Genomic DNA, 22,936 nt, shown 5'->3' on the forward strand with positions numbered 1-22,936 from the left:
CACGCGTCAACCCAAAATCAATCCAATCTTTCATTCCTTAGTTCTATGACTATCTACCTTAGTTCTGCCCTAGGAATGACGTATGGATGGATGATAGATAGACTTATCTAGCAACAAATGAAATGACATCATTTTTCTACAATCCTAAAAAGGGCTTATGCCAGAATTGCCTCTCACTCACTCGGACTATCTGTCTTGGCCTTTTCTACATTTAGCCATGGTTTGATGCCAGCAAATAACCGATTATTTAGGCTGTAATTTCTCCTTATTAATATTTACTGGAAATTTCAAGAGAGAAAAAAAAATGCCCAGTTGCAAAAGCAAAAAAAAGATAATTGCTTTCAAAGGACACGCAAACATTAGATAAGGATGACCTTGTCTATGTTTTCAACTAAAGAGATTTAGATTAAAAAAAATTAAAAGCATAGGTTTTTCATCCAGCAATAAAAGAGATAAGATTGACATAAAATACTACTATTCAAAAGCATGTTTTTAACATTTAACTGCTTTGAACTGTTTTGATTCACTATCAACACTCAGGATACAATATTTTACAAGAAAAACTTGTGTCGAGTCCAAAGTAAAGTCAGGGCATTGAGAATATAAAATTAAACTGAAACCATGTAAGGAAGCACAGATAAATTTATCGCTTTTCTCCATCAATATAAATATTTCTTATTGCAATAATAAATTAGGAGGTCCTCGACAGGGGGTGCCAATTGGGTTGTACCTGCCAAATCCTTGCCCTTTAGGACTCAATCTCTGGGTACTGATATTCGACAGATGGGTACACATATATTTAAACGATAAAGAGGAATTGCTGTCCTCTTTTTTGCCATACAATTCACCAATTCGCTTTGCGTGACTGAATGTCACGGTGACTGAATGCCACGGTGACACGTGACTGGAATAGTGATTGGCATCTGTCTCAACACATAGTTGATTCAGATCTGACCTTAATGATGCTTAAGATGCTTAAGCATCTTAATGATGACTTAAGATGCTTAAGTGCTTCCTGGGTCAGTTGAAACTGACACCGGCCAGCGACAATGTCATCAATTTCAGGAGGAGCATGGCACTAAAATACGGCATTTTAAAATAGTTTGTGGTAGCAAACTGTATGTAAAGAGCGACCCAGCTTCAGTAGTAACTGAAACTCTTAAGAACAATGTATGGATAACAATTTATACGTAAAACAATTGAATTTTTATGCTGATTCCAAATATATAAAGTTTATCAAGTTTAATGTAACCAATCAAAAACTGCGAGCCTGAGAAAGTTAGCCCAATTTGTGGAAAAAAAAGAAGGAAAACACCCCTAAAATGCTAAGTGATCTTTAATAAAAATCACACCATCACATTCAGCATATCAGAGAATCTTACTGCAGAGGTTTCAAGCTACTTTATAGAAAATGTAGAATTTGTATTTTTGGTCACAAGAAACATCACGAATAGGTATTTATTTGTTGTTTTTTTTTTTCCAGGGGTGACCGTATCGAACCAGTGATCCTAGAAGATTCTAAAAGGTCTGTTCACATGCATTATTTTTTTTTGGGGGGGGTATTTTCGGTGGGGGTATAGGGTTATCCACAGAGAGAATTTTCCGTGGGGAGGAAGGTTACTGGGAAAATTTTCTATTAAGGGAATTTCTGGCATGATTTGAAAAACAGTCACAAATTACAGAAAACAAACAAGTTTTTAAACTAAAATCGAACAGCACCATTAAAACTTAAAATGAACAGAAATTATTCCGTATACGAGGGGACTGCCCCTTCTTCAACTTTCGTTCTTTCCCAGAAGTTTGACTTCTTGTCACAGTTCTTTACAAAAGGCTATTCAAACACAAAGACCATCGAATTTTGAATGAGAAGTATTTTTGAAGAGCCTTATAACTTTAGCGCGAAGAGCGAGGAATGAAGAAGGGGCACCCCTTTATATGCAAAATAATTTAAATTGGTTTTGAGAATGTTGCTCCTTAATTTCAGTTGAAAAAAACTTGTTTTTCTATATTTAATTTTTAACAGGGACATCACTTGGTTAAATTTATAGCAACAATTTTTCCAAGAGGTAAAACTTAGTAGATAATTTCTAGAAACACGAAATAAGTCAATTAATGAGCATGAACAGAATGAAGCAGTATTGGGGTGGAGGAGGGGAAGTCCAGATTATGATACTACTATTAAGAAGACATTGAATGGAGATCCATTTCTAAAGAACATTAAGCTAGGATTCAGGTCAAAATTAGTTAACTGAGTAACAAGACACGTATGTTCTTTATTAGGCGAAGGGAGAGGGGTGTCCATTGATGACTTTGTCCATGGTACTCAATTAGAAAATCATATCGAAAAAGTATTCGGTCAAATGTACAACTATGGAAGTAATACGAAATTGTTGCCGCAAATCAATTGGAACTCTGATCTTCCAGCGACGAAGGAGAATGTCATTACCACTATCTTTTGATAGTGATGTAGTCAAACGCCTGGCAAAGTATTGAAAGTTCGCATCGGAGGAGATTGATTCTTAAGACCGACTGAGGTCAAATTAATGACAGACTTTGATTGCAATTTAGCAAGACACGCCTCTTTTACGGAATACTATGAGCTGTTGTTCGTTCTTTACTAAGCTGGAGCTCAACTACCGCTGAAACCATGATATTACTGAAAAAACGTACATTTTCATTTTGCATAGAGACCAGATCGTCTATTTAAATCAACTAAATGAAAAAAGTGTCTTTCAACTGAAAGTAAGGAGCAACATTATAAAAACAAAACGAAAAGAAATTATTCCGTATATAAGGGAAGTTGCCCCCTCCTGAATATCACACTAAAACTTTTTAGTACTTTTAAAAGAGCGTTTTATTCCTGTTAAACAGTCCTTGTGGTTCGAGAGTCGTTCTTAAAGAATGGGAGAAAAAGTCGAACTTTTTATTTGTATTGGACAAACTGGAACCACAAATCAAAGTCAACCGAAGATGCAGCTTCGTGTCAAAAATAGATTTCCTTTTTAATATTATGTTTTGTTAATTACAAAGGCCCATAGATGTAGCAAGTACCTTTACAATGAGCTATAAACTGCTCTCTATGATGCTGCAGCGCCCCATTAGCAGTGGAGATTAATTAAAATAAAAAAGAGGACACATCAGTGCTACCCATACAAATATACCCATACCATACCCATACAAGTGGTTTTCCTTGTTATTAAAGCCAGGGGAAATTTTCTGAATACGGTATTTGAACATGGCCATGGCGATTCCAATGGTGTATTTTTTCATCCAATATCATTTTTTAAGAGGTCTCAGGCTATTATTCGAAATCTCCTTAAATTTATTTTTAAATTAACATTTAACAATTAAGACTAGTTTATATAATGGTTACCCTTCCTGAATAGATTAGAAATTGCTATTTTTTTTTAGCTGCATCATGGTTGCAGCTACTGCTGCAACCATGATTCCCAACTGTTACTATTTGCTAGATATTTTAAGAGAAAAAAGATAATTAGAAAATCACAGAAATAATAATTCGCTTTCAAAGGACATAAAAACATTGGATAAAGATGAACTAGTCTTTGTTTTCGACTAAAGAGATTTATCTTATAGGTAATAAAAAAAATTCCCAAGCATTAGTTTTCTACACAGCAATAAAAGAGATAAGATTGTCATAAAATACTACTTTTCAAAAGCATGCTTTTATACATTTGACTGCATTAACTTATTTGCTTTGATTTACTATCAACACTCAGGATACAATAACGTACAAGAAAAACTTGGGTGGACTCGAAATTAAAGTCATTACATTGAAAAAATAAAATTAAACTGAAACCATGCATGGAAGCAAAGATAAATTTATCGCCTTTATATCAATAATATAAATATCTTTATCGTACCAATAAATCAGGAAGCACTCGGCAGGGGTTCCATTCGGGTTGTGCCTGCCAAATCCTTGGCCGTTGGGGCTTAATCTCTGGGCACTGGTACTCTACCGGTGAATATATATTTATAAATTATATTGAATAGATAAAGAGGAATTATTGTCGCGTTAGAAAGTATGCTCCAACCAGTGGTGTAAAGTGGGGGAGCCTTCACCCGCTTCTGTATTTTGAAAATATCTTTTTAAGGGTATTTTCATTTAAAAATGTCTATCCTGGTATTTCCATTAAAAAAATTGAATAAAACGACAAATTGTATAATGTTCTATATAACAACTAAAAAAAATCGGATTTTATGTTGACAATTGTTGGAATTTTAACATTCCTATTTATAGGGACTATCACCTAAACTTTTAAGGCAAGAATCAATCCAGTACTTTAACACTAAAATTACGGAAAAAGAATAAAGTGAACTTAATCGATTTAACCTCTAAGAGTCTCAAGAATAAAATTACCTTCGAAATCGCCAGTATCTGCGACAACAGTTGTAAACGTCTTAAGTTGTTCCAAACAATTCGCCATGTTTTCCGGATTTACTTCGTACTTTGCGTACCACCTACAAAATAACCGATTTAAAACTAAAAACACCATTGCAAAACAACACTGTTTTTACATAATTGCTGGTCATTCTTTCAACGCCTTCTTTACCCGAGAAAACGAAATGTCGATTCAAGCGTGAAGGTGAATTTCTGAAACAAAAAGGCTGAGCCGTGCGATTGACTGGTCATATATGACGGATCATTAGCTGATCTAATTCACGAAAAAAAACTTGTAAGGTTCAAGGTTATCCCTGAAAGATTCTATCTTTCAACAGTAAAACAAACATAATAATAAAAATGCTTATTTTGTCGTTACACCCAAATGCTGTGCCCAAATTCCAGTTTATTAATGAAAGAAAAATATAAAAACAAGCTTTCTTTAAAACTGAAAGTAAGGAGCGACATTAAAACTAAAGACGAATAGAAATTATTCCGCATATGAAAGGAGCTCCCCCCTCCTCAGTTTCCCGCTCTTTACGCTAAAGTTTTTTGTTACTTTAAAAAGTAGTCTTGACAAAGAGTCAAACTTTAGCGTAAAGAGCGAGGCGTCGAGGAGGGGACAGCCCCTTTCATATAAGGAACAATTTCTATTCGTTTTAAGTTTTAATGTTGCTCCTTACTTTCAGTAAAAAAAAACTTGTTTTTTTATATTTAATTTCTGAACGTTTTTCAACTAATGCAGGTTCAAATTTGGTTAACAGTAGATGAAAAATTAGAACGAAATTTGAATATTGATTTTGACAAAGTTCCCTCCCCCCCGTTTAGTATTTTCTCTGAAAAGTTCACTGATTCTCGGCTTGTAATATCAGTCAGGACCACACAAAAATAAACTTCATTAGAAACACAAAAAAAGCTAGTAAAATAATGTTTCCAAGAGCTGAAATCATAAATACATAAACTTGTTTTTCTTTGCTGTAAAAATGTAACAAACAAAGCAGATATGCTGTTGTTGTTAATAATAATAAACAACTATTTAAATAACCGCACGCCTATTAAATAGTTTCAGAAAATGTCGTTATTGCCAATTCTAGAGCCATATTCCCACTTCATAAATCAAAGAAAATAATTAGTTAACAATTTCATTAAGTAGCGTAAAGAGCAAGTTATTGTGGAGTAGATAGCCCCCCCCCCAAATATACGTAATAATTTCTGTTCGTTTTAAGTTTTGCTCCTTACTTTCAGCTGAAGAAACCTGTTTTTTATTCTATTTTTGAAGTTTCTTAAATAATACCGAGAAATCCGGTTTCCCCCTCCATAAAAAATTCCTTCCCCTCACGGGAAATCCCTCCATGTAAAGTTCTTCCCACATAACACACCCCACAGGAGAATTACCCCCAGACGATTCTGTTCTAGCTGAAATTACCCCCAGACAATTCCATTCTAGGTGAAAATTACCCCCGGAAAATTTCTTACGGGCGATTTCGGCTCAAAATTTGTCCTTTGCCCACTTTGGACTTTTATTTCTGACTGTTTTTAAAATCATGCCGAAAATTCCCCTCCGTGGAAAATTATTCCCACAAATAAACCCCCCCCCCATGCCCCAAGTAGAAAGGTGCTCCCGCAGAAAATTCCTCTGGAAAATTTACCCTGTGGAAAACTCGCCCATGGAGAATTTATCCCGTGGAAAATCCTCCCACCTACCGAAAGATAATCTAGACAATTTCAAAACGGGTAAATATTTTCCTCCCTTAATATCTCCACATATAAAATTGAGTCGGCAAAGAGAAAGTAAAACAAATAGAAATAATTTTGTATAGGACTTCTGGCCGATTCTCCCAGTAAAAAAAAAAAAAGTTCAACTCCAGTGAACTTTGGAAAGTTCACTCCCAGGAACTTCCTTCCCCACGAGAAATTATCCTCATAGAAAATCTTTTGTATAAAATCCCTCCCCCCGAAAAATGTCTATATCCAATAAGAAATCCTATAAGTAAATAATGGGCAAATTTCATGACTAAAAAACCTTTCCCCAGGGGCTGTAGGAGGGTTATGTTATCCTCAAAGACATAATTACTCAGTTTTTCAACTATGCTGAACAAAATAGCTATCCTAGAATTTTGATCGGATGACCTTCAGGAATAAAGGTGGGTTGGAGGGGGGACAGTTGCCCTCCGATCTTTTGGGTCATTTAAAAAGGGCCCTAAAACTTTTAATTCCCGTTCAGATGAGCCTTTTCTCGATATTCTAGGATTATTGTTTTGATACAATCGCCCCTGGGAAACAAAAACACAAACAAATAAACACGCATCCGTGATCTTTCTTCTGGCAAAATATACAAAATTCCACACTTTTACAGACGGGAGCTTAAAACTTCTACAACTGGATTCTCGGATACGCTGAGTCTGATGGTGCGATTTTCATTAAGATTCCTTGACTTTTAGGGGATGTTCCCCCTCTTTTCCGAAAATCGGGCAAACTTTCTCAGGCTCGTAACTTTTGATGGGTAACACTAAGCTTAATGATTTGTATATATTTGGAATCAATTTAATCAAGTTGATTTTTTTATATATCTATTGATATCAAAATTCCGTTTTAGAGTCTTGGTTGCTATTGAGCTGCATCGCTCCTTACTTGCAGTTCGTCTCCTTACTTGCAGTACGTGCACAATAAAATAAATACGGAACTAATTAATGCAGCTTGTGTAATCGTTCCATGACTGTAAGGGCACACACAGTATTTCAAAATTTTACCATAGTCGAAAAACTACATAAAAACGTTTTTTTTGTCAAAAAATAAAAGCCAAATATTTTTTCTTTATCTTTGGGAGTTGGGGGCATAATTGTTGTTGTTTCAATTTTTCAACGAAAAGACAAAAAAGAGCACTTTTCAATGAGAATACCAAAAAATGCACTTTTCTTGGTCTATGGGGGGAGGCGAGACCTAGCCCCAAGACACTTCTGTTTAAACGTAGCCTGCCTGATTTGACTGAATAAAAAGTATAATAGGCATAGCATGATGCGGATTTTTTTTTTTGTAAAAATTAAATAAAAGAATAAGTTTTTCCAAATAAAAGTCAGTACCAACATTAGATATTAAAACGACAGAAATCATTCTGAGGGTGACAACCTCCTCTTCCTCCACCAACCGCTCTTTATACGAGACTTTGAATCTGCTTCCAAATTATTTAACAACAATTACCCAAACACAAGGACCGTTTAACTGGAATACGAAGCTTTTTTTAAACACTACAAAACTTCATCGTAAAGAGCGAGGAGTGAAGGAAAAGGCAGCCCGGTCGTTTTAACATATAATGTTGCTCCTTACTTCGAGTTTAAAAAGCTTTTTTATATTAAATTTCTGATCGTTTTCAAAATCATGCCCAGGCCTATCCAAGATGTGATGTAGACTACCGCCCCAATAAACCCCTGACTCCTCGCTGTTAAATTGTATATATTAACAATTGTAAAGTTAATTGTTAATTTTCAAAATAATTTCTAGACTCTAGATCACCCTTGGGTGACTCTTCAGAGTATATTTTAAATTAGAATTTATTTTTAATAGTTGAATGTTATATGCATTAAATCTATTGTATCTATTTGAGTTAAACTGAATTTTTCTGCCTTTTTCTTTTTTTTCTTATTTAGTAGTTGAATTTTGATTTTTTAATCTGTTATATACTTTTGTGTTAAACAGTAATTTTAACAAAAAAAAAAAAAAACAACTTAAAGTAAGAAGCAACATTAAATCTTTTTCTTTTCTTTTTTATTTGTACTCTACCCCCTATTGTATTTGTACAGTTTTGACAGGCAATTAATCTATATCATATCATACAAATCTGCAATTTCTTGGATAGCCCCCCAGATGGTCGAATCTGGAAAAAACGACTTTATCAAGTCAAATTGTGCAGCTCCCTGACACGCCTACCAATTTTCATCGCCCTAGCACGTCCAGAAGCACCGAACTCGCCAAATCACTGAACCCCTCCCCCCAACTCCCCCAAAGAGAGCGAATCCAGTACGATTCTGTCAATCACGTATCAAGGACATTTGTTTATTCTATCCACCAAGCTTCATCCCGATTCCTCCACTCCAAGTGTTTTTCCAAGATTTCACCCTCCAACTCCCCCCAATGTCAAAAGATTTGATTCAGGATTTGAAATAAGAGCTCTGAGACATGAATTCCTTCTAAAAACCAAATTTCATTAAGATCCGATTCATAAGATATAAATACTCCAATTTTCATGTTTTCCAAGAATTCCGGTTCCCCCCTCCAACTCCCCCGAATGTCACAGGATCTGGTCGAAATTAGAACTTTAAAGCACAAGATCCTTCTAAATATCAAATTTTATTAAGATCTGGTCACCCTTTCGTAAGTTACAAATACCTCAATTTTCAAAATTACCCCCCCCCCCAATTCCACCAAAGAGAGCAGATCCGTCCAGTTATGTCAGTCACGTATCTTAGACAGGTTTCTATTCTTCCCATCCAGTTTCATCCTGATCTGACCGCTTTAAGTATTTTCTAAGATTTCCGGTCCCCCCCAACTGCCCCCCCAATTACCCTTGATCCGGTCGAGATTTAAAATAAGAGATCTGAGTTACGAGGTCCTTCTAAATATGAAGTTTCATGAAGATCCGATCACTCCTTCGTAAGTTAAAAATACGTCATTGTTTTCTTATTTTCCAGACTTAACCCCCCCCCACCCAATAGAGCGGATCCGTTCCAATTATGTAAATCACAAATGTAAGACTTCTGCTTATTTTACCCACCAAGTTTCATCCCGATCCCTCCAATCTAAGCGTTTTCCATGATTTTAGGCTCCCCCACCCCAAACTTCCCCCAATGTCACCAGATCCGGTGAGGATTTAAAATAAGAGCTTTGAGACACGATATTCTTCTAAATATCAAATTTCATTGAGATCCGATCACCCGTTCGTAAGTTAAAAATACATCATTTTTTCTAATTATTCAGAATTAATCCCTCCCCCAACTACCCCAAAGAAAGCGGATCCGTTCCGGTTTTGTCAATTATGTATCTAGGACTTGTGCTCATTTTTCCCACCAAGTTTCATCTCGATCCCTCCACTCTAAGTGTTTTCCAAGTTCTAGGTTTCCCCCTCCCAACTCCCCAGATGCCTCCCAATGTCACCAGATCCAGTCGGGTTTAAAATAAAACCTCTGAGACACGATATCCTTCTAAATATCAAATTTCATTGAGATCCGATCACCCGTTCGTAAGTTAAAAAGACCTCATTTTTTCTAATTTTTCAGAAATAACCCCCCCCCCACAACTACCCCAAATAGAGCGAAACCGTTCCGTTTATGTCAATCATGTATCTAGGACTTGTGTTTATTTTTCCCACCAAGTTTCATCGCGATTCCTCCACTCTAAGTGTTTTCCAAGTTCTAGGTTTCCCCCTCCCAACTCCCCCCTAATGTCACCAGATCCGGTCGGGATTTAAAATAAGAGCTCTAAGACGCGATATCCTTCTAAATATCAAATTTCATTGAGATCCGATCACCCGTTCGTAAGTTGAAAATACCTCAATTTTCTAATTTTTAAGAATTACTCCCCCCCCCAACTACCCCAAAGAGAGCAAATCAGTTCCGATTATGTCAATCATGTATCTGGGACTTGCGCTTATTTTTCCCATCAAGTTTCATCCCGATCCCTCCACTCTAAGTGTTTTCCAAGATTTTAGGTTTCCCCCTCCAACTCCCCCCAATGTCATCAGACCCAGTCGGGATTTAAAATAAGAGCTCTGAGACACAATTTCATTCCAAACATCAAATTTCATTAAGATCCAATCACCCGCTCATAAGTTAAAAATACTTCATTTTTTCTATTTTTCCGAATTAACCGGCCCCCACTTCCCCCCCCCCAGATGATCAAATCGGGAAAACCACTATTTCTAATTTAATCTGGTCCGGTCCCTGATACGCTTGCCAAATTTCATCGTCCTAGCTTACCTGGAAGTGCCTAAAGTAGCAAAACCGGGACTTTAGGTTTTCCCCCTCCAACTCCCCCCAATGTCATCAGATCCGGTCGGGATTTAAAATAAGAGCTCTGAGACACAATATCATTCCAAACATCAAATTTCATTGAGATCCAATCACCCGCTGATAAGTTAAAAATACGTCATTTTTTCTATTCGTTGCGAATTAACCGGGCCCCCACTCCCCCCCAGATGGTCAAATCGGGAAAACGACTATTTCTAATTTAATCTGGTCTGGTCCCTGATACTCTTGCCAAATTTCATCGTCCTAGCTTACCTGGAAGTGCCTAAAGTAGCAAAACCGGGACCGACAGACAGACAGACCGACAGAATTGGCGACTTCTATATGTCACTTGGTTAATACTAAGTGCCATAAAAATGGCACTAGAACTTCAAATTTTCCATTGAACAAAGCACCCCCTGAAGCTTCTACAAACATTGGTTTGATAAAAATCATCCCAGGAAAATTAAACAACAAATAAATAGTGCACAGAACTTACTATGCTCTTAACTTAGGCAGTACTATTGCACTGGAAGTACTGGCAGTACTATTGCTTATTTTTCACTATGATTATTTTGTCTATGATTAGTGAAAAATAAGGCTTCTATGTTATTATTTGCTCTTTGAGATGTTATGACTATTTTTGTATAACTTCGTTTCATTCTAATTCAAATTGAAAGGCAGTGTGGTCTAAGAAATAAGTTAGTGTTGTAGCCTACATAATCAAAAACTTCAAGCTATATTCATAGCCTACTTATTAAGAAAATTTGGCAATTCTGTTGATGAGACTAACCACTTCCAAGGTGTTGTAACAGAGATTTTGCAATGATTTAACTGTTGAAGTAATGAATAACAGTACAACTACTGGGTGTTTTCCCTGGACTGCATATTTATCACTAAGAGGGGTGGGGGTAAAACAAAGTGATGTTTCTTCAGGAATGAGATAAGCATGTATTTATGATTGTCTTAAAGTATTTTTCTGAATTTTTCATAGTTTCCTTAAAATGGTTCCTAGTTCTTAAGTATTAACATATTTTCTTCTATTTTCATCCATGTTTCTAAACTACTTATGAGGTGATTCGCAAAACAACTACTGGGTGTTTTCCTTGGATTGTATATTTATCACTCAGAGGGGTGGGGGTAAAACAAAATGATGTGTCTTCAGAAATAAGATAAGCATGTATTTATGATTGTTTTAAAGAATTTTTCTGAATTTTTGATAGTTTCCTTAAAATGGTCCCTAGTTATTAAGCATTACCATATTTTCTTCTATTTTCTTCGATTCTATCTATTTTCTTCTATTTTCATAGGCTACTTTTGCATAATGGCCTGGACCAAAATTCTAGATTTCAAACTATCAGTCTCTGAAATTTTAATTTTTCTCTTGGGTAAGGGCAGCATAATACAACATAGAAACAAAAAGGTACCCTATGTATATATTATATAGTAATTTCAGATTTTTCTCCTTTTTATTATTCCTTGGGCAAGCAATAGCCTAGCTAGAATTCAGCAGCAGTAAGCAGATTATAACTCATCTCGTGTAAGATAAGGGTAGGATAAGTCTGGTTATGATTCTTTTGTACTGTGGCTACTATTTTTGTATCTTTATTTTGCAAATTAAATGCATAGTGTAGCCTATTTCAAACTGTGTTTTTCTCACATTGTAGCATAGTGATACTAAAAAGATAGGTCAGCTCGGAAAATTCCAAATGGTATTTGAAATAAGATTTGATATTTAATCGATAAGATTTGATAACCTTAAAGCTCTCAAATGAATTAAGGTGATTAAGGTAAGGTAATATTAGGTTTAGAGCAGAGTAAATTTTTTGGTAAATGTATCTCAATAAGATTTGTGCTTCTACTGCAAAACAACAGCAACATCAAGGATTTGTTGAAAGGTCTATTACACTGAATTAGAAATGGATAAACAATACTACTACCAGTAACAACTCACCACAGAACCCAGCCACCTGAGGCCAAAAGAGCTATGCATGCTCCTTCTCCATCCAATTTATTTAATTCCCCCCTCTTTCCCCCCCCCCCAGGAAGTTCCCGTTTCTCTTAGATCTTACATTACATGCTCCACCCCAGCCATGGACAACTTGCTTTCCATTTAGCCCTAGACAGTTGGTCAAAAAGGACAATCTTAACCATTATGAAAGACTCTAGAATAACATTGCTGCAACTTGACAAAGCTAAGCAAATTTTTCCATTTAAAAGCACAATAAAACTAGCAATTTATTCACCCAAAGAAATACAAAAAAGAAATAAAAAATAGTTGCAATCTTCCAATTCTTGTATAATTTCAATATACATAGTGGGAATACAACAGTAATACATTTTACTATAATACATACATGCTATTTTATTTACACTATTTTATTTTAAAATATACTATTATTTTAAAGTAGGCCAGTGTATTCTCCTGATGAGCCCTTATGTTGGGTGTTGCCTCTGAATTATTTGTCTATATTATTTTTTCTATTGTTTGGTAAATGACGACTTATACTTATTGACGACATGACTGCCTGTCCATGGATTATTCTTTATGGTTGATTGTGTGTGGCTATGCTGTTTGACCTATGTGATTGTATGGATGAGTAGGGTTAAGGCCTCATTCAAGTGCTGGTCTATATTAATCACTAATTTAGGAAAACAGTCTTCCTTTTCTCCTTCTGTCTCTCCTTTTTTTTTCTTTTTTTTTTTTTTTTTTTTTTGTGTTTGTGCTGTTGCATTGGTGATTTCTCTTTTCATGATATTTTACTATAATACATATTTTACTATAATAATACATTTTATACATCAAGGGCAATCTGATTTCTATTTCTGGCACAATAAGACTACCAATTTAGTCACCAAGACAATCAGTCAGCCAGTTGGCCAAAATGTTGCTTTCTTCAGCAGGCTATTTTATCCTGTAAATACAACCAGAAAAACACAAGATACTGCTCCCTCCTGGGCATGAACAATCATCAATTTATATATTAGAAATTCAGTTTTTTTTAGAGCATACATCATCATTTCCCATACATTAAAGACCTTTTTGTAACAAACTCTTCACAAGCATTTTGTTTGCAAACTTAAGACATCTGATGTGTAATATTGGTACCACTGAATCCAGAAGAAAAAAAACTCAAAGAGAAACAAAATTCCACAACAAGAAACAAGCGGATAGTAGGCTAGTAAACAGTAGACTAGTGTTTAATTTAACAGTAAAATTTTAGTTGAGAGGCTTCTTACGATCTTGGAAAGTAGTTGAGTTATGTAAATGAGACTATTGGGAATGAACACAAGGTGTAAAATATACACTGAAAAGGTATTGTCAAGCTACTATCTCTATCCCCTACTTATTTTTGACCTTAGAAAATTGCATATATGACATTGATATTGGTGATATAGACATTGAAAAAAGCATTATGGGTCAACCCACATGAAATCAATATATTAAATCTGTTCTTATTACCTCATGTTCTTAGAATTCTGAAATTTAGTAGCCTTATTGTAGACAATGATATCAGTTTATTTGCAAAGCTTCAGATCTTTTTTCTTCTCATTTATGTTTTGGGTGATAAAATAGTAAAATTGAAAAACATTGATTTTGATAACCATTACTATCTTCAGAAAAGAATATCTTAGTTCCTATTTCAGAGAGACATGGAATTCCACACCAAATATATGGAATAATATAAGCCTAATAACTGATTACCAAATAGGAATTGAAATGTATGCATCATAGAATATCTAAGAGCCTAAGCTATTTATTGGTATGAGGTTATCAGTAAAATTATTCAGCATTGAATATTAAAATGACTAATTAATTGTTAATCCTGTCATGATGTTTTACAGATTTACCAATAATCTTATTTTTGCATATTTGTCTCTTTATTGTTTTAACTTTATACATGTATCAATAGAATCATAATTCCCTTCTGACTCTATATATTGTGTTGGCTAATCCCCCCTTCCAGGAAAATCTTCCATACATACAATTCATCCCAGAAAACTACCTGTTGACAAATACCACCTAGAAAGTTCTTTCCACATGAAAGAGGGGATTTTAACTTTTAATTCCTTTCTTTGTGTATTTGGAAATAATCTAATATCTAATCAGATATATATATATATATATATATATATATATATATATATATATATATATATATATATATATATATATATTATTTATATATATTTCCAAAATTAAAAAAAAGTTGCTTTTCTGAAAATTACGTTAAAAAAAATATGTTTCCAAAGACACCTGTAAAGTTTATTCAAAAACCTTGTACTAAGACTTTATATACTATATCATATACAACTTGATCTAAAAGCTTTAGTTTGATGCAGATTTTATGTCTATCTTGATTAGGAGCAAAAATAATCCTTTACAAAGATAGTAATTTCCCAATTTTTTTTTAAACTTGTGTATTTACCATTTTTTTTAGCCTATATTGAAGATAAAGATTTACAAATAAACTAAGAGCTTATAAATACTTTCCTTGTACCTAATTTGAGTGGTAGATCTATTTCTTAATTACTCAATTTATGAGAGAAATATTGTGAAAATACATCAAAGGTCAGTGCTTGTAAGAGTGAGATAGAATAATTTAGAGAATCAAAAAAGAATTCCTAGATTCCCAGAAGAAACCCATCATCTTGATTTTCTTGTTTCATTGCAGTTGATTCAATTTACAGGTATATGGGATGAAACAAGAGATATGCATTGGAAGAATGCAAAGGAAATATCTAATTTTGGCTGTATATTTGGACATAGAGAGGGGAGGGGAGTAGGTGTTAAATATAGGAGAGATGTATGTAAAATGTATTAGCTACAATTATTTTGCATATTATGAAGTAAGATATGTTTTCTTAACATGTTTCCCTCCTAACAGCCACTAAACTAGGCTTATACCAGCATCTTACCTGTAGAATCAGAATTTTATCCTGAATCAAAATAGACTATAACATTGATTTGCATCAGAGGCTAACTTTAATCCCCCCCCCCCCTAATGTACAAATGTATGCACTGAGTAATATATATATATATATATATATATATATATATATATATATATATATATATATATATATATATATATATATATATATATATATATATATAGGCACCAATGATTGACAGTTTTCATAAAAAAACTTTCTACTCAGGAAGGCCTAACTTAAGGACTTTTTTAAGGGTTTCAGTATGTAGGAAAAACATCTAGGAATATAACTATTTGATTAGAAATTCAAAGCTTTATCAAAAAAGTGTATAAAACTTTGGTTTTCCAACTGGACTGTTTGTAGCTACAATTTCTGCAGAAGAAAAACATTACCTGTTTTTGATGTTATGTGGAACCCAATTCAACATATGTCAATATACTTGGGGAATGGTTGTGGGCAGACCCTGGTGGATCTGACATGCCTATTCTTTTTACTTTATTTCTTTGTTTCTCTTCAACTTTGTTTAATGTGTAAATTTATAAAACACTATTCAGATAGTGGAAGCAAAAAACTGAAAAAATTGTCTCAAGTATAGGAATGAAATTAGATAATCATATGGAGTGTAATTATGTGACCTAGGTCATATGTTTTGTTTATGTTTTTTTCCATGTGAAATATTTATTAGAAAAAGGCATTTATATTTATAAAATTATACAAGGCTCTCATCAGACCTCATCTCAATTTTGGCATGTGTCTTGCTGGTCCTTCTTATCAACAGGATGTGAGGCTAATTGAAAACATACAGAGACAAGCAACAAAATGCATAAAAAGTCTAGCATCAACCTCATATGAGGACTGTCTCAAGTACCTCAAACTACCCACTCTGGTTTACAGATGCTTGTGCAGCAATATGATGCTTACTTACAAGCTATTAAATAAAAAAAACGAGTTTTTTTAACTGAAAGTAAGGAGCGACATTAAAACTTAAAACGCACAGAAATTACTTCGTATATGAAAGAGGCTGCTTCCTCATCAACGCCCCGCTCTTTACACTAAAGTTTGACTCTTTCTCTCAATTATTCTTTTTAAAACAGTAAAAAACTTTAGCGTAAAGAGCGGGGCGTTGATGAGGAAGCAGCCTCTTTCATATACAAAGTAATTTCTGTGCGTTTTAAGTTTTAATGTTGCTCCTTACTTTCAGTTAAAAAAACTCGTTTTTTTTTATTTAATTTCTGAACGTTTTTGAATCAATGCATGTTTTGATTTTGGCTCTCTGCAGAGAAATAATCAAAACGAAATTTGCATATTTTTTTTTTGGGGGGGGGGGGCTAAATGGCTTTCTCATAATTTTGATCGAATGATTTTGAGAAAAAAAGAGCGGGGGCGAAGCCTAGTTGCCCTCCGATTTTTTGGTCAATTAAAAAGGCAACTAGAACTTTTAATTTTTTACGAATCTTTTTATTGGTAAAAGATTTACGTAACTTATAAATTAGCTTACGTAAAGAACTTGTGTATTCTCATGTTTTTATTACATATATGAGGGGATTCGCCCCATCGTCAGTACCTCGCTCTTTACACTAAAGCTTAAATTTTATCCCAATTCATTAAGAATGACCCCTGAATCACAAAAGCCATAGAATAAATAGTTGAAATTACTAAAAATACTTTAGCGTAAAGAGCTAGGTATCATAAGGAGGTGAGCCCCTTATATGGGTAATAATTTCTGTTTGTTTTAAGTTTTATTGCTGTTCCTTACTTCCAGCTGAAAAAGCCTTTTCACATTTATTTTTTAATTTTTTTTTTAAATAATGCTAGTAAATCCTGCTCTCCCTTCATGGAAGTTTTCTTCTCCCATGACAAATTCTCGATGGAAAATTCCCCCAGCATATCCCCCTCTTCTCAACCCCTCCCCCCCAACCAAAAAATCCTCCTGAAAACGCCTGTATACTTCCCAATAACCATTACTATATGTAAGCACAGGTCAAAGTTTGTAACTTGTTGCCCCTCCCACGGGGACTGTGGGGGAGTAAGTCGTCCCCAAAGACATAGTTATAAGGTTTTTCGACTACGCTAAATAAAATGGCTATCTCAGAATTTTGATCCGTTGACTTTGGGAAAATAATTAGCGTGGGAGGGGGCCTAGGTGCCCTCCAATTTTTTTGGTCACTTAAAAAGGGCACTAGAACTTTTCATTTCCGTTAGAATGAGCCCTCTTGCAACATTCTAGGACAACTGGGTCGATACAATCACCCCTGGAAAAAAAAACAAAAAAACAAATAAACACGCATCAATGATCTGCCTTCTGGCAAAAAATGCAAAATTCCACATTTTTGTAGATAGGAGCTCGAAACTTCTACAGTAGGGTTCTCTGATACGCTGAATCTGATGGTGTGATTTTCGTTAAGATTCTATGACTTTTAGGGGGTGTTTCCCCCTATTTTCTAAAATAACGCAAATTTTCTCAGGCTCGTAACTTTTGATGGGTAAGACTAAACTTGATGAAGCTTATATATTTAAAACCAGCATTAAAATGCGATTCTTTTGATATAGCTATTGGTATCAAAATTCCATTTTTTAGAGTTTTGGTTACTATTGAGCCGGGTTGCTCCTTACTACAGTTCGTTACCACAAACTGTTTGATAGAATAAAAATTCATCAATCTTAAGTGGCAATCTCAGTACCAGCCAGCACAACACAAAAGGACATGCCCAATCTAAAACTGGCCAAACATTCTTTTCAAGAAGAGTCATAAATCATTGGAATAAACTGAAAGATTCAACTGTCAGTGCTCCCTTCATCCAGTCCTTCAAAAACCAACTTGACAAAGAGTGGGAGAAGAAGCAGTGGAGGTTTGACTGGCGGTCATCAACTCAAGAGCAATACAGGTCTGGAAGACCTTAAAGCTCTCAGATGGATTAAGGTAAAGTAATATGCATTTTCTTTTTTTTAACAGTGTAGCATATATACCACAAGAATAGTATCTCCATACCCTCTCTGGAATGGCCTACTTCCTCTTAGCTTTAACAGTCCAGAAAGATTTCTTTGTTGTTCACTGTGATAATATTGTCAACATTTGGCCATTTCAAAGTTAATCAGCCATTTTAATTTACTTTAAATACTTTAGTCTTGACTATCCTTTGTCTGGAAAGTCTAGAATCCTTGAAATATGTATGTCCTACTTAGGATTATAAGAAATTTGTGACACAAAGGAGTTTAACATATTTCACTAGTATTTTGGGTGAGATAGGGTTAAAAAAACAGGAGGGGGTTTCAAGAATTTTAAGAAGATTATTGTCATTATATTTGACTTAGAAGAATTTACATTTGTATTAAAATTCTTAGCTTTGTCCAAAATATAGGTAGGATTTTGATTGGGCCACTTTCAATATTTCTCTTACATACTTCAAGAATCAGCAGGCAATCTACATATTAACGCCTGTGAGAAAATCTCTTACCAATTTCATTAACCAATCCTAGATATAAAAGTGGTTCTAACAAGATTCCTTAAGAATTCTGCCAAGTGGGGATAGGATCAGAGAAAACATTTTTGTATTTTATACCTTGGGATCTATTTGAAAGAAAACAAATACAAAATTTACTAAAAAAGGGTTTACTTCAAAGTTAATCAGTTATGAACAAATTAGGAGGTTGTGATCAACCAAATCAAATGCTTATCTAGCTTCAATTCAGTAAAACTAAAACTGATTTTTTTTCATGTGAAATATTTATTAGAAACAACAACCATCAAAATCTCTTGTTGTTAAAAAAGTACCCATAAATTCAGCAACTATTTTCATCAACCTTGTTGAAATGCCAATTGGTTCTGATCAGTTTTACATGTTTAGTGAAGTTTCAACAGAGTCGCCTATGTTTTAATAGGACCTTTTGCTTTCTGTTGAAAATTTTGATAAGGTTACTACAAAATATTCTCAAAAGAAATGAATTAGAAGTCAATATCTATGTTTGAATTTGGCTCAAGGAACATTTTTAGTCAGCCTGGTATTCTAATAAACAAAGCAAGAATTTTTGAATAGTGGTTCTAACATTGTACTGTCAAATCATATGTATATATAATGAAATTTGCTTATTACAATTTTGAAAAAATAACATTATACCCTAATTTTTAGTTTCCAGTTTCTTTTCCACTGGTTTTAGTTTTGAAAATGTAATTCCAATTATGTAAATACAATTTTAAGCCATATCAATGGTTTTTTTTCTAAATTCAGGAGATATTGCCTATCACAAATATTTGAAACCTTATAAATTGGGTCTGAGCAAAGTTGTGAAGCTGAAAACAGACCTGTTTTTCTTGTAGGCTAGGCTACTTTGCTTAAAGCTTCATTTTTTAAGGCTTCACTTTTATAAAACAAAGGTTTCTTAAGGTCAGTACTCTCCAGAGAGAGGAGCAGAGGTAAGTATTTCAAAGTACATTCCCAGGACATACTTTTGTCTCTAGACCAATCCCTAAAAGTTTTATTTTCCCATGATGACCCCTTACCAAGATGGCTAAAATAGAATCTTAACCAGACACCTCATAAATTGGGATGAACCAAAGTTGTGAAGCTGAAAAGTTTTCTTGTTGCCTATGTTACTTAAGCAGAAGACCCTTTTGCAAGGTTTCACTTTCATATTGCAAAGATTCTTGAAGTTCTTCAGAGGTCACTGCCCAATAGATTGTGAAGAAGTGGATATAGGTATTTCAAAATACTTTCCCAGGGTATGGGCCTCCTAGGCTACATTCTGTAGACCCATCCCTGAAAGTTTTGTTTTCCTAACCTAACCACTTCCTAAAATGGTAATAAATAGCTGAACTAAAATATTAACTTTTTTTGAAGCTTGTCCTGTTTATTGGGTGGATGTGTTAACGAGAAAATTCACTAAGCCTATCTAGACCTACTCTTCTTTTGTTATTAGGCTAATGTTTACTTGGGAAAAATTCATAAACGGTAATGATGTCATTCAAACCAGCAAACCAGCAACCAGCACAATCCACTCAAACCAGCACAAAACAAATATAGTCTCTAACAAATCAAATAGGTTGGCCTAACCTCTAAATTCAATTCCCAAAATCACACTTGAGCTTTTTAAAAGTTTTTGGTTTATCAAAGCAAAAAGATTTGCTAGATCCACTAAATAAAACTTCTAAGTTAGTCTATATTGCAATCTTTTAACACATGCCTGCCTATTCCGAAAAGTTGCTTCAGAAGTTCCTAGTGAAGTAAATGTATTAAATACGTCTAAGAAGTATTTTGATTTTAAAGATGGCATGCGTAGTGCAATAGGACAACAGCCACTACAACCGTTTAAATAATTATTTCTTTAAAAGAAATTTCAATGGAAGCTGTTTTCAATTTGTTTAATTTTACAGCCATCTATTATTCAACGATATATCCATTTAGGATTTTCAGCCTTTGAATTGTCGGTAATTTAGCTATGAAAGAACTTGACCCTCTTTCGATAGTTAGAAACTTCTTTGCAGCAATCAGAAGACTTGGAAAGAAAAATTTACATTATAATGAAAAAAGAAATCACCAATGCAACAGCACAAACACGTAAAAAAAGACAGAAGGAGAAAAGGAAGACTGTTTTCCTACATTAATAATTAATATAGGTCAGTACTTGAATGAGGCCTTAACCCTACTCATCCATACAACTACATTGGTCAAACAGCATAACCATACACAATCAACCATAAAGAATAATCCATGGACAGGCAGTCGTGTCGTAAGCAAGTATAAGTCGTCATTTACCAAATATAAAAAATAGTAAAAAAAGACAAATAATTAAGAGACAACAACCCAACACAAGGGCTCATCAGGAGAATACACACTTGGCCATAGGGTTTCCAAAGAACTCATTTCGGTCAAAGGTCAACTATAAGAAATAGTTACGTAACAGCATTACATTCAGGCAACTGGTGTCTACCAGTTATAAAAATTTGGATACAAAGAACACAATTGCGTACAATTATGATTTTTGGAAATAAAAAGTTTTTACCCTTTGTACCCACACCTTGCGGATTACAAAAAATGAGTGCAATTTGCAGATTCCGCAGTTTTTTTCATCATTTTTTTGGGAAAAAAGCCAATAATCTGTTGAAATAGTACAGTACATCTCATTGTCCTAGCATTATTGATGATCTGGCTTCAAGAGGCATAAGAACTCGCCTTCAGCACGTTCCAAGTCACTCAGGTATAACTGGTAACCATCAGTCGGAGGAACTGTAGAAAATGCTTTAAATATTGACCAGCCAAGTTGGAAACCAATCTCCATTAGAGAAATATACTCCTAGAGATTATCAAAAGGTATTGTTCAGTAAGAATAATCCAATTTTATCTCCCTTCCCCAATAAACACCTTTCTAAAATTTATCATAGAATTCAGTCTGGCTCAAATGGGCTAAATTTTCAGGTGTTTTCATACCAGTTCCTTAATTCATATGGCTCAGTTCATTCTTCCCTTCTTTGCAGGTATTGTAATTTAAAAAGCGATAAACTTTACCATTGCCTATTTAAATGTTATATACTGACGTCTACACAGTATGCTTTGCAATTTAAACTGTTCAAGTGCTTCAAACACCACGATATCTCAATATCAGCTAAAAATCTATTTGACTATACCTGTGCACAGAGCTCAGAGCTCAATGTCTATTTCCTTATATTTCAACTCCTAGAATCAAAAGATTTACTGAAAGAAATCTGAGCAGATTCAAGATAGATAAGAAGCAACAAATTCAGCATCTCACGGAGTTCATCTCACAGATGAACAGATGCTTCTTTCACAGAGTGAATAAAAAGGAAAAGGGCTGAATAGTCTCAACAGAAAAGCCATCGTTTGCTGAAACAGAAGAAGAATCACATGCAGGAAAACGCGTACAGATTATAAGGATAGAAACTGTGGAAAAGCTATTAATTGCAATTATATTTCGAGTGTTGTCTAGCAAAAGTTGTAAAAGGATTCGTGGACCATGCCTACTGAAAAGGGACCAAAATGATATTCTGAAAACAATTTTTTTAAATTGTAAAAGATCACTACGTCAATGTATCATTCCAATAAGCGCATCACTTAACTTTATCACCCGCACCCTCTCCTAACATTCATAGCTTAATTATAATTATACATAGCTTAATAATTCCTAACATATATAGCTTAAATTTTTTTTTTACGTATTTGTGCTGTTGCATTGGTGATTTCTTTTTTCATTATATGTTTCATGCATTTTATTACAAGTCACTCTTATGTTCAAATAAATTTAATGATAGAGAAGCAACGCCGACAAAATAAAAATGGAAGAGTACATGGAAAATTCATAATGTTGGCTATACGCTTGGACATGGAGGGTCGAAGGGTAAAGGAAAGTAAAGCACTCTTAGAGGTGATTTTAGTGAGTATTTTAGGATTGCTAAAAGTTAGTCTTTATAATTTTTGCTTCTGAATAGGACTAGCCAAAATATGCGTATTATGGAGTAGGGGTAGAGTAAGGTGAAGCTTTACTCTACCCCTCTTATATCATTCTTAGGAATGATATAAGCTAAGTACTTTAGGAGTTTTTAGAGTTGTTCTCAGAATTTCATTGTGTTGCTTTTAGTTGGCCCCACTGTATG

The 22,936-nt window shown here is 34.3% G+C and overlaps 1 protein-coding gene across 3 annotated transcripts in view; it reads right to left on the reverse strand.

Annotated features, from left to right (window-relative positions):
- Window positions 1-20,609, reverse strand: part of LOC136038601 (transaldolase-like) — a 114,380-nt gene extending 93,771 nt beyond the window's left edge. The window contains exons 1-2 of one of the 3 annotated variants that reach the window (XM_065721808.1): window positions 20,512-20,609; window positions 4,379-4,479 (exon numbers count right to left, since the gene is read on the reverse strand). In XM_065721808.1, coding sequence (XP_065577880.1) covers window positions 4,379-4,445 — 67 coding nt within the window. In that variant the 5' untranslated portion in view covers window positions 4,446-4,479; window positions 20,512-20,609. Of the gene's footprint in view, window positions 1-4,378; window positions 4,480-20,259; window positions 20,283-20,381 lie in introns of those variants that run through there. The other 2 variants (XM_065721807.1, XM_065721809.1) reach the window with 2 other exon arrangements.
- Between the last annotated feature and the right edge of the window lie 2,327 nt (window positions 20,610-22,936).

Source organism: Artemia franciscana, chromosome 18 (genome assembly GCF_032884065.1).
Source record: "Artemia franciscana chromosome 18, ASM3288406v1, whole genome shotgun sequence".
Lineage (NCBI taxonomy): Eukaryota > Metazoa > Arthropoda > Branchiopoda > Anostraca > Artemiidae > Artemia > Artemia franciscana.